Source organism: Epinephelus fuscoguttatus, linkage group LG3 (assembly GCF_011397635.1).
Source record: "Epinephelus fuscoguttatus linkage group LG3, E.fuscoguttatus.final_Chr_v1".
Classification (NCBI taxonomy): Eukaryota; Metazoa; Chordata; class Actinopteri; order Perciformes; family Serranidae; genus Epinephelus; species Epinephelus fuscoguttatus.
Genome location: NC_064754.1, coordinates 28676716 through 28689603, shown reverse-complemented (window position 1 = coordinate 28689603; position 12888 = coordinate 28676716). Strand labels below are relative to the sequence as shown.

General features: G+C 37.5%; 1 protein-coding gene across 2 annotated transcripts in view; it reads right to left on the bottom strand.

Annotated features, from left to right (window-relative positions):
- Window positions 1-12888, bottom strand: part of LOC125884983 (uncharacterized) — a 49414-nt gene that overhangs the window by 20243 nt on the left and 16283 nt on the right. For both annotated transcript variants that reach the window (XM_049570326.1, XM_049570334.1), the window contains exons 10-34: window positions 12389-12463; window positions 11997-12238; window positions 9924-10008; window positions 9624-9767; window positions 8186-8388; window positions 7999-8093; window positions 6806-6924; window positions 6522-6698; window positions 6398-6429; window positions 5698-5795; window positions 5488-5510; window positions 5353-5374; window positions 5237-5264; window positions 5062-5140; window positions 4795-4941; window positions 3666-3871; window positions 3221-3324; window positions 3007-3125; window positions 2743-2919; window positions 2621-2652; window positions 2419-2516; window positions 1090-1112; window positions 979-1000; window positions 861-888; window positions 648-732 (exon numbers count right to left, since the gene is read on the bottom strand). In XM_049570326.1, the coding sequence (XP_049426283.1) occupies window positions 648-732; window positions 861-888; window positions 979-1000; window positions 1090-1112; window positions 2419-2516; window positions 2621-2652; window positions 2743-2919; window positions 3007-3125; window positions 3221-3324; window positions 3666-3871; window positions 4795-4941; window positions 5062-5140; window positions 5237-5264; window positions 5353-5374; window positions 5488-5510; window positions 5698-5795; window positions 6398-6429; window positions 6522-6698; window positions 6806-6924; window positions 7999-8093; window positions 8186-8388; window positions 9624-9767; window positions 9924-10008; window positions 11997-12238; window positions 12389-12463 (2463 nt within the window). The remainder of the gene's footprint in view (window positions 1-647; window positions 733-860; window positions 889-978; window positions 1001-1089; window positions 1113-2418; window positions 2517-2620; window positions 2653-2742; window positions 2920-3006; window positions 3126-3220; window positions 3325-3665; window positions 3872-4794; window positions 4942-5061; window positions 5141-5236; window positions 5265-5352; window positions 5375-5487; window positions 5511-5697; window positions 5796-6397; window positions 6430-6521; window positions 6699-6805; window positions 6925-7998; window positions 8094-8185; window positions 8389-9623; window positions 9768-9923; window positions 10009-11996; window positions 12239-12388; window positions 12464-12888) is intronic.

The following is a 12888-nucleotide window of genomic DNA, read 5'->3' as shown; positions in this document are numbered from 1 at the left end:
TCATTTAGCGTTTCACCTAGCTATTTTTTTTATAAAGCCCTAACCTCACCTGAGTGGAGTGGGGGCATTCACACATAAAAATACCTAACATAGAAAATAAGAAAGCACAGGCAGAGGGCAGAGTCTCTGCAGATAAATACAGTGCCAAAAGCTTCAAGTGGGTCATGACTGATGATTGAGAGGGATTACTTCTGTTCTTCTAGAAAATCCTGCATGGTATATCTTGAAAGTATCTTCAGTAAAAGTACTCAGTGTGTGGAATAAGAGTGTGTCATATCATAAAATATTATTATTGTTTTAATCATTAACAAATTCAAATAGGAGTATTTTAATGTTGTAGTTCATTAATGTGAAGCCAATTGTAGATATGCTTTATACTACTGGATAGATTATTAGTATAGTACTGCATAATATCATATACGCATATCATGTTTTCTTATGTGAAAAGTAACTAGTAATGTGTCAAATAAATGTCGTGGGCAAAAAAGTAAAATTTTCCTCCTGAAATGTAGTGGAGTAGAAGTATAATGTTGCATATAATGAAAATACTTAAGTGTAAGTACATCCAAACTGTACATAAGCACAGTACTTGGGTAAATGTATATACTCAGTTACGTTCCACCACTAGAGATGTTTTGACGCCTTACCGAAGCACAAGCAAATTCCTCAACAGCAAAGTCACAGAAACTTCCGTTCATCTGTCCGTTGTGGAGGCGGAGCTGCAGCATTGTGCTGTGGTTTCAAAGCAAAAAAATGATCAAACATTGACTGACTGTATATTAACACAAAATGTTTACACAAGCTCAAAGTAAGATATATGTATATATTTAGAAAAAGGGGTAGTGTTTTATAAATCCCACCTGTTCACTCCAACACAAATGTCTGTTTCTGAAAAAAAATAGCAATACATATATTAATGGTGATTATTAACATTTAAATATCTAATTTATGAACTTTTAAAGCTGTGAGACATCTTACCGTTTGTCATGGTAACATTGCACTTGGGAGAGAAAAGATTAAGATGGTTATAAGTCTTCTATCTCAAGAAAATAATGAGACTAACAATATACAGAAATCAAATTCAGTTACCTCTCCGCTGTATATGATGCAACCTAAAACAAAATTAAATGCATATGAGTTCATGGTATAGCTTAGAAATGATTAAAATGCTCATTTCAACAATAAGTTTACATCCTGATTATAACAACAACATGTTCCGGTAAGATAAAAATAACTTGGATACAAAAAATACAGATTATAGCTGCTTTAAGGAATTGCTGTCTCCTTTATTTATCACTCAGTCACTGCTACAATACCATACTCTCCATTTAAGTCTTGCTCCTCTCTATATGTGAGGAATCCACAGGAATCAGCTGTTAACTTCATTTTATTCTCAGCAGACATGTTTTTCCACTGGTGTTTTTATTAATAAACTTTTTTTTTTTGCAGAAATCTGAGGCACTCAAGAGGGTAATTATTTAAAAAGGCTTAAATATCTCATGGTTGTTAAGTAGAAACAGCAGTTAAAAATATGCCTAGATGTTTCAGCTAATAAGGCTCTCATCAGGCTTTAAGGGCACTGATGAAGACTTTAATGGCTGAACTGTATAGATAGATTTTTAACTGTTACTATGACTATATAGCCACGAGATATTAAAGGGTATTTAAAAGTACAGTGTGTAGGACTAAGGGGAATATATTGGCAGAGGTGGAATATAATATGATAAAAAGTTTTCTTTAGCGTATAATCACCTCAAAATAAAAATCGTGTTTTCATTACCTTAGAATGAGCCATTTAGATACAGCCATATGCATTTTTACATTGGCCACTATCAGCTCCTCTATCACGAGAGTACGGAAAGGCACTCATTTTTAACGTGAAACTGCCTTATTCAGTGTTTTTACCAGTTAAAATCACCGGGTCCAACGTTTTGATGAGGAAGAGACCTCTGCGAATAATATTGCTCCTCTTAAGTTATTAGAGAATATAAGCGAGCACACATCAGCAGGTACTGGACAAGCTGCTTGTTTGTGATGTGCAGAACAGGGTAGGAGAAACACTGATTTGTAACGTGAAACTGCTTTATTAAATGTTTTAATCACATTGTCTGTTTTGAAAAGGAGGAGACTCCTGTTGATAATTCGTCTCCTAATTTAAGTTCCGGCATTTTCCAGCTGGTTGTAATCAGCAATCCTCACTGCTAGCAGCCACAAAATCCCCCTAAATCTTACACACTGCTCCTTTAAATCATTACCATCTTGAATGCCTAAGATGAGAATATGTCCATTTGATTAAATGGTGCAGCCACAAAATCAAATCTCAGTGATGGTTTCCAATTTAAAGCTACTCAAGGTAAAAGTCTTATATTATTGTTATATTCTAGATGTTAACAATATTCTATGGACTGTGCTTCTCACCTGGTGGTATGTATTTGGATAACTCCATCTTAGTGTATGCAATGATTGATGCTGTTTGAAGAGAAACTGTAGGCATAATCAAATCCATTCTGGTAATCCTAGAACAGCAGCATGTGGGATTAACATCATTATCTTATGTTTCATAGCATTATTTATGAATAATCACTTTAAAAAAAACATAAATATATATATATGAACTCACAGTGTTTTGTATGATGAGCAGGAAAGGTTTCCCTTCAGATACAACATACAACAAACAAAGATTATTACCTTCAACAAGCAGTGCAAAGTGTCAATCTGAATAAAGAGAGCTCATCTTTGTACCTGGTTGTGGATTGCCCAGAGGGCAAGTAGGAAGTACTGAAGGTTCATCTCATCAGGAGAGTTAGTCAGGTGATCAAAGATCATATCTATTATGACGTCTTTCTCTGGAGAGTTAGGATAATTCAATACGAGCAGCTCTGCAGTCTGCTCTGGAGTCAGAAGTTGTAGGACCTCTAGCTGCAAGGTGGGAAGGGAACAAAAAAAAATGTTTACCTCTGCTGAGAAAAAATTACATAACTGATGTCAGCAGTAACTGAATCTTACAGGGTTAAAGTTGGGGTTGAGCTGAAGCACTTCTTGGAGGGACAGAAACTGTGAAAATGGACCCAGATTCTTCATGAGCCACTCTGCGCTGTTGTTGGAGAAAGACACACAGCCTGGACCTGGACCGAGTCAGGAGCATAAAGAGATATCAGTAAATGCCAACATATTTTTTCATATTAATGTTTTAAAGATATTCAGATTGTGCAGAGAGTACCTGAGTGTGGCTGTGACAGGAAACGGAGGACGAAATTTCTGAGGACCTCATACTTTTGAAGATAGTTGGCCTCATAATCAAAGAGGGGGAAAAATTCCCGAAGTCTGGTAATAAAATCAAGGACAGAATGAGAAATATTCCATTGATTAATTGGTGTAAAATTGTGAGGCTGTAACTCTCATCAGACACTAAAAGACAATAAAATTGTGGTGGATGAAAAACAGAAACACTACTCTGTTCCTTATCGTCAATGAGGCAAAAATAAATACACTTTGCTCTGACAGTGACATCAGAGGAGAAGCCATAACCTAACTCGTAGGCTCTACGATGACTATTTACATCTTAAGCCAAAAGGAGCAAAGCAGATATAAACATGAAGTGTGAAACACGTAACAATAACACGATTGTCGTAAGAGGATCAATAATGCAAGTTCAAAACACTTACATTTGCTGGTATGCATAACAGCTGAGGTTCCTGCTGCTCAGACAGCGCAGAAAAACTGGTGATGCAGACGGAAGGAGACCACTCAGACGGCCGGAGAACCACTCTCTTATGACACTGCTATTCATCAACTGCTCCTCAGTCCATACTGACACTCTGATCTCTCCAATCACATCCAAAACCACAGACCCAGATGGAATAACAAAGGACTGTGGGAAAGATCAATTGATCATATCATTATAGATGATCACTGTATACCCATGTTTCCTTAATAATACAAGATCAATATTTTCTGATGTGAAATGAAGAGTACCTCAGGGCTCTGTTCTTGGTCCTCTGCTTTTCTAACTTCATGTTTATATTTTACCAAATTACACAAGTCATTGGATTAATATTTCACTACTATGCTGATGACATTCAGCTGTATGTGCCTGTAAAGGCAGATGATCATTCCCAAATCATTAGAGGCCTTCTTGTTCTCTGTGAAAGACTGGATGTCAAGTGATTTCATGCTCCTAAATCCAGTTAAAACTAAGACGCATGGTAGGCAGCAGTGTTAGGAATACATTCTATTAATTACCCTTACTTAATATCCTTTAAACTGCGTCGTGCTTTCTGGACCGGTACATTAGTTACTGCCATTGACAATCTTGAAAAGAAGTTAAAGCTGTAGTGCGTAACTTCTACAGGCCCGTAAAAGTCCTTTTCACCCAAGCCACTACTACAGGAGATGACACAATGCTGATTAAGCCGATCGGCTCCTCTAACATCTCGTGGTATTTTATAGTATATATCATTTTTAGTTTGCGTGTCGACCGGCGACATTCCCGCGCTGGCGCACAGGAAATGCTTCCTCACAACAAGAAGGGAGGGGGAGGAAGAGCGGAGAGTGTCATAGCAAGAGGTAGAGCGCAGGTAGAAAGAAAAAGCAACATGGCGGAGAAGCGGCCGAGACAGGCAAGGCAAGTGTTACTCTGTGTACGGTGTGTGGCGACTGGCGAGTGTTACTCTGTGTACATGGAAGTGCCACCGGCTTATTAGCTGTAATAACGCATTTTCCGCTGGGAGGCAACAGAAGTTACGCACTATAGCTTTAAGGATGTTCATTAGAGAGTTGAAAAGGGTCACTGACCATGTTTGCTAAAATGTCCAGAGCTGGGTCTAAGACAAAGGATAGCTTTGTCAGGAGCATCTTCCACAACCTTTTGGAGTGCCTACTGCCTCCAGGCAGATGGCACTGCAGAAGAGACACCAGCTGATTGGCTGTGAAGTTCTCCGGCTGTATGTGTGAGACAGAAAGTTGTCATATAGTAATTTAGCTTGTGTGTCATCTAAGGGCTACAACAAGAAATAAACCCTTGTGTTTCTTATCTGACTTTGACTCATTTAAATTAGTCACCTGTGCACATGCATATGTCTCCAAGGGAAAGCTGCAGGGGACTTCCATTGATGAGTTCAAGATGGAGTGCAGGTCAGAGCTGTGAATACATGTAAAAAGGCAAATACACGTCAGCAGAGAGACTAATCAAACTGTTATTTGTAATTCTGGATACAAATCAGAACAAATGGGTCACCTGTTAACTCCTCTGCAGATGTTGGTAGCTGTCAAACAGAAGAGGACAAACATTTCAAATGATTTTAGCTCTAAAAGCACTTAAAATGAGACTTTACAACGTCAAAGAGCTCTTACCATTGTACTGGGTTACTGGGCACTGTGAATGACAGATAAAATAAACCATCAGAAAAATTTAAACAAAATACAGTTAAAATAGATTAATTTGCAATATAAGTACAAATAAATTAGTTCAATTTAAAGAAATCTTACCGTTAAGTTCTTCGGCACACACTCTGTCCGAATTAAAATATAAAAATAGGCAGTCGGTTATAGTGTGCACCTGATGACACTTGTAAAACATAAAATACAATCTAAAAATTAAAAACAAGGCCTTATCTTGGCAACTGGGCAGAAGGTATACAGGAGGTATTTGTGACTTTGTGTTTATGGTCATCCTGTATGTGTGAGAAAGAGACTGACCTTCTGGTGTAAAGTATGTCAGTTCATTAAAAATATGCCAGATGACTGGTTCCAGGTCTAATGGCAGATTTGGTAGGGCTCTGTAGAATCTTTCAGAACTGACACACAAATGAAAAAAATATATATAAACAAAACAATTTCCCTCAGGATAAGGTCATATTTTATCCTATCTTATCTCTGGAAGCATAAAGCAGTCAATTCTGTTTTTCGAAATTAACAAGAATATAATCTCATAATTATTAGATAAGGGTTTTTGTTTTAGGTATCTTTTTTTGCCATTTTTTTGCGCCACTGAGATTGTGATAGACAAAGATTTAAAAGGGGAAAGAGAGCGAAGGGCCAAAGCCAGACTTAAACCCGAGCTGCTGCGGTAAGGACTCAGCCTTAATGGTATGTACTCTACCCAGTGAGCTACCAGGGCACCCCGAGATAAGTTTTTATAGAAAAAACAGACCATGATCTTGTTAATTGTTGTTTTTCTGAATATATGAGATTATTGTCCTGTTAATTCAGAAAAATGAGATTTCTTTGTCTCAAAGTAAAGGCATTACACTTTCATACTTATCTAACTCTCAAGTAATGAGTCATTTCCAACAATTAGCATCATGCAATGCAGCAATTTGACCTGCGTTTGACACATAAAAATGAAAGTAATTACCAACTTAGGTGTAAATTGTTAAAAGCATCTAAAAATACTCACATCTGGTTGTAGACACTGCAGTTTATGGTGACCTGGCAAATTGAATATTTTACATTTAATCCTCCAAGACAGTTACTTTTATTTACAAAAGCGTTAAAGTTGCGAATCATTACAAAGCTTTTACCCCATGGGCGAGATAGGCCAGTTCTCCCAGGACTTCCAGAAGTCCCCTCTCTCTAGGAGACTCCAATAGGAAGTCAAATATTTGGTTGATAACAACGTCTTTCTCAGGTGGAGTAGGAAGAGGCAACAGCAGCATCTCTGCTATTTGCCTTGGAGACAAGAGGTGAAGAACTTCCAGCTGGACAGGAAACATTAGACGAGAAGAAATTAAAAACAATAATGTAAAATCTTCAGAAAGTGAGTTTTAGATGACGCTTTTTAGCTTGTCAGGTTGTCCAGACTTACTCCAGAAAAGTCTGGGTTGAGCCTGTAGAAGTCAGTGATGGAGGGAACTCTCGAGAAGACACCAAAGTTTTTTGTCAGCCATTCTGCACTATCATTGGCTGAGAAGATACACCGTGGGTCTGAAATATACATGCAACAATGAACGTATATTTATCATGTAACTCCCCGTATTAACACTTTGTCTTGACATTATTTTTATCCATGGTAAAAAGAAAGCAAAACTCATTAATTGGTGGAAAGTACATTTACTCAAGCACTGTACTTGAGTGCAAATGTGAGGTACTTTGCTTGAGTATTTCCTTTGGATATTACTTTATACTTTACTGCATTTCAAGGGGAAAAATAAACTTTTTACTCTGCTACATTATGATTCATTGTATACTTATGGTCACAACTTACTTTGCAAAAGATTTTACACGCAAAACATGTGGTCATCTTATAAATTATGATCCAGTGCTATAGAATAACTAACCCATGGTAGCTAAAATTTACTCCAAATTGACCAACTCAACCTTTAAATTCTGCATCAACATAAATGAGAATCATGAGTGATGATATTTTAATATTAATAATATAATGTGTAAAATACTGAAACACTGAGGCATTCTGCATTGTATTTCAATGCCATGCTTCTTTAAACTTTTACTTCACTATTTTTATTTGACAGCTAAAGTAACAACATTATAAATAAAAACTTTACATGCAAAACATATGATCAGTTTTTAACAGGTACAGAAAACACTGATTAAAATAGTTAAAATTGGCTTCACCTCAACCAACTAAAACATTAAAGTGCACATCACTGACAATCTAGTATTATTAATGATTCATTCAAAGGAGCCATTTCCAAGCATTTAATGCTTTTGCTTTTGATTCAAGTAATTTTAGCTGATAATACTTATTTTACTTATGTAACATTTTCAATGCAAGACATATTTCTAACAGAGTGTTTACTATTATTAGTACCACTGCTTTTACTTAATAAATGATTTGAGTACTTCCTCCACCGCTGCAGAAACAGGACTCCTCTATCATATTTGTAGTGGGGTTTTTTTTTTTGCATTAAGTGAAGACTTTTGTCCTTCTATTTTTTGCCAAAATGTCAAGCTAAGATTTTTATTTAGTTGCAGGATAAAAATGTTTCCATGTCTGGCAACTACTTTAAACGAGAAGGGCTGATAGTCACTACTTACCAGAGGTGTTGTGATGCAGCAGGAAGGGATAGATGAACGACTCATAGATGTTATTAGGATGATGAATATTTGTGTAATTGCTGAGTCCTGCCACACTGCACATATGGAAAAAGAAGGGACAGAAATTAAATGTAATACACCATACAGTGTGGAGGAAGAAAACATCTCCTCACACCTGAGAACTCACATGGTTTGGAAAACTGGGCAGGAGAAGTTCTTGGTGCTGAGGCAGGACAGGATGTCTGTGGGTGGGTTGGACAGGAGGGGCATCAGCTTGATGTGAAACCAGAGCCTAATGAACTCCGGGTCGTCCAGGTGTTCCTGGGTCAGAGAAGGAGAGTCCGCCTCGCCAAAGATCTGCTGAAAGTCGGACATCAACTCTCTGAAGTTCTACAGGAGGAAAAGAGAGCACCAATTTTAATTTATATTTTTACAACAAACATACATTAAGAAGTTTAGGGGAGACTGGGGCTGGTTGGCTGGGTAAACTGGGTAAAACAGAGATATTGGAAATGTGTTACTTGTACTTAATGGACGTAGCAATCAGCTAAATTTGATATAGATTTGAAAGTCTGTGATGAGTGATGTCGCTGGCTTTTAAGATTTCATCACAAAGTTGGCTTAAATGTGAGTGGGGTTGCTTGGCACACTGATTTTTAGGTTGGTCGGTATCAACTGGTTGTAACATTAACCGTTATAACTGTAGCTGTATTTTGAGAGACGATGTCTTTACTGTTTTATTATTTTGCATGGTAAATGGAAAAAGTAATTGGACAATCATACTGATGAATTTATTACAAAATGTTGTTTGGTTTGAAAAATGGGCAGATAATGTTCATGTTTTTTGGTACATGGTTGAATTAAGTGTTCAAACTGTTTCAATTGGTTGCTTAATTTTTTTGTAACTACAGCTTTTTAACAATGTGTCAACCAACCACAAGATGGGGCCGGTTAGCACAAATGCACAACATGACCATAATCACTAATCACTTAATTCTAGAAAACATTTTTTTAGATTAAAACATATTAATCTATAGCTGAGATAATCCTTTCATTTGCTGCTGGTTAGACTATTCTAACATACATAATGCCAATGAAGTACAGCAGAGAGTGAAAAGTGTGCCAACCAACCCCGGTCTTCCCTACAATAAAGATGTGTAACAGCTGAGAGTCTCCCAGGTAGGAGCTGGAATTCATAAAACATTAGTTTTACAGTGGAGGTTGTGTGAGTCTATAATTATCTATGAATGCTAAAATCATTGTGTGTGGTGGTTTGTAACATTTGGCTTTGAAAGGCTTATTTGGCAGGTTATTCTAAAGGTTAGTATTTTAAAGGCACAGTCAGTGACATAAATAAAACTAAAGAAAAACCGACCACCAAAGAGACAGTCAGAAAAGACAAGATTGAAATTTGCTATTATTTCCAAATTGTTACACACTTCATTTACAGTAATACAGGCACAGCCCATAAACATGTGTTAATTTTTGCTGGTGCTCTATAAGTTTGTTTACATCAGTAATCTCTGTAAACATCAAGTTGAAACAGGCTCCTATCATGACCTAAGACTTGTATATCATTTTAATAGAAGTGAAAACAATGTGAGTTTTAAGGCTGATATACTCACAGCTGTGGACAACTCTTTCATCAGTAACTGCAGACGTTCTGTCAGCTCTCCAATCAATCTCATGATAGTTTCCTCAGACATTTCCAGGTTGCTCTGAGCAGCACAGTGCAAAACATTCGCCATATTTTCCACTGCATCTGTCAGCTGGTAGAATAAGAAAAAAAAAAATGTAGACAAGAAGCTCTTTAAGACGACTTTTGAAGCAGACTTTTAAGAACAAGGAAATGTCACTTTTAGATAAAATACAAATTCTAGAAAATTCAAACTTGATTAATCATAAAAAAGAAATTAAAGCCTCACGCCACAAGGTCGTCTGTCAAGACTGATGCTACAGACGTCCTGGATTATAGAGGTTTCATCGTTGTCCATACCATGGTCCAGATAGCTGCACAGAAACAAGGCAAAACATTCAAGTCATCAGAAGAAATTATCTTACAACACAGACACCTATCAACTGACATCAGGGTGGATTGAGTCAACTGGTGTTGATTTTTAGCCACTAGTGGACAGAGGAGCTTCACAACAAGTTAATCCACAACATCGACACACTGTCTCTTATGAAGTTACTACGGCAAGCACGTTAGCAAGCAATTTTGTCTTTTTACACATCTAAAAGACATGAAGCAACATTAGCATTAATTTGCTAATTTGGTGAACTGCTTTAGCCATACTCTTCAGCTCGCTCTCTTCAATCTAATACTCTAAATTTGTTGTCTCTCCCTTGCAATCGCCTTAAAACTCGTGGTGATCGCACCTTTGCGGCCGTAGCACCTAAATATTGGAATGCTTTGCCTGTTCCTTTATAGTCTGCTGACTCTGTGGTTTCTAAGGATGCACCTGGTGACTTGTATTCACCAGAACTGTATTTTATTTTATTATTTATCCATTTATTTTTTGTATGTGTTGTTGTTGTGTATTTTTTTTCTGTGTGCAAATAGTTTACTTGTTGTGCACTTTTACCAAAGTGGCTCTCTTAGTCACCCTATCTTTCTTGTTGTATAATGCCCTAGTGAAGCACTATGCGACCTTTTGTCTGAGAAAAGCGCTATAGAAATAAATTTTACTTAACTTACTTTACAGATGTTTATGGACGCCTGAATCTAAATCCAACATATTCACTTCCTTTTAACTCTATTTTGGTCTCCACCAGTCTTTGGCTGCTAAATGCTCCCATCTCTTCACCAGCTGGCCGCTGATTTTGTCTTTGTGCAGTTTGGTGTTTGGCTGGGAGTGTAGCCAAGAGCTTTGCCCCCTGGTGCAGGACTAAAATTGAAACAATGTGCTAGAAGAGGCTGAAAGATAGAGCTACAGTTGGGTGATAATTGCTGCCTTGCATTGCAATAATTACTTGAACAGGATTATTAAGATTATAGGAGCTTTAAAGAGATACTTTTCCAATATTCAACCAGCTTTGTATCACAACAGTTTGGGTAGTATGTGTAAATGAACTGTGGTAAACCTCCCACCATCTTACCAGCACCCAGATCACCCTGCTCATCTCTCAGCTCAAATCCAGTTCAAGATTTCCACTGGCTCTAGGGCTATTACTTAAACTACAAATTTTTCATTAGAGTATTGAAGTGGATTGAGAGAGAAACCCGCCTCTCTCCATCACACACACACTGGCCAAACTCTGATCAAACGATAAAACTAAGAAGTGCTTATCAAATATGAACCAAGATTCTGCTACTGTGTTGCCTCTTTTCTGCCTGAAATTATTTCATAAACATATTTTAGCTGACCCTTTAACTGTAATTCCAGATCGTTCGTTCACAGTCAGCCGCCATTTTAAATGCATTTGAAAATACTCAGCCCAAGTGCCCGAGTGCACTCTGACACAAACTGGACTGTTTGTAAATTCAGTGTTGTCATGTTGTACCGTTTGGTTATTCAGAGCATCACACTCAGAGCAGCAGAGTGTACTGTGGAGTGAATGTGAGATTAATTTAACCATTTGTTAATTCATGTGGAAATAGAAAGCTCTGTTTTTTCGAACAACACTGTCATTTTAGCGTGGAACTTCAGATCAGATTAATGAACCGCCCATTGCTTCCTGTGGAAATAACCAGTGAGCAATTGTTGGCCCAGTGCGGCACAGTGCATTCTGGTAGTTGTAGATTTTCTCCCTCTTAAACAAACGCAAATGCCACAGCCTCTTTTTATCTGTTTATCTTCATGTAGCACCAATTTTTAAAGGTATTTGCATCTTTCTACTGCATAGACAGCCTAGTTTTATGAAACACCTTTAAATCTGCATTTCAGACATGGAATACATTTGTTTTCCATGTAGTTCTATCTTTACTGACACACGTGAAAAAATAAATGAATACTCAAGGATGCAGAATACTAATCCAAAATTTTAGTTTGACTTACAACACATGGTGGAAGGCCATTGTGATGTTTGGGGGCAGCACAGACTCGCCATCTGGCAGGAGCCTCTGCAACACTGGCATCACAACATGCTGGAACCAATCATCCACATTGGTCACGTCAAACTGTGGTTCCTGTGGAACTGTAGGTGGCTCTTGTGGCCGATACATGTCTGCCAGTTCAGCCAGAGTCCAGTTGAGCAGGAACTGAGTGAGAGTTGTGCTTCTTATTTCTGACACGTCCCTCTGAAGAAACAAAGCAGGGTAGGAGTCATTTCACTTTGCAGGTGTACTGTGTACATTCATCTGCATGTTGATTTATGTTAGAGTGTGTGTGTGTGTGTGTGTGTGTGTGTGTGTGTGTGAGAGAGAGAGAGAGAGAGAGAGAGATAGTACCTCTTGTGTGAAGGATACAAAATCATGAACCAATCTCCCAAGGGGTCTGAAAGCCGTCATAAAACCATGCGCAACCTGCAAGTTTGAAAAAAACATATAAATAATTCAAATTACTATCTATATCTTTACTTATTAAACTATTATCAATACTATTATTACTTATATATTTCTTTAAACCTGCCTTCATTCAATTTTTTGATCACATTGGGGAACACAACGCGGACAAATTATCATCATGTATAGTTGATATGATGAATTTGTTAGCAAACAGTTGCCTGTTTACACATCCAGCAGATACGCAGCAACATCAGCATGTTTGTGTCCACCTGGCAATGTAAATCCAATCCCAAAAATGCCTTAAAGTCCAGGTGATATGTGAATATAATGTTCACTTTTTCATAAAAGCATGAAACTTGGTACACTTGTACACTTTGGGGCCCTAAACACTTTCAGAATTGGAGCAATCGCAAATATGCCTTGTAGCAGCTATTTTACCTTTT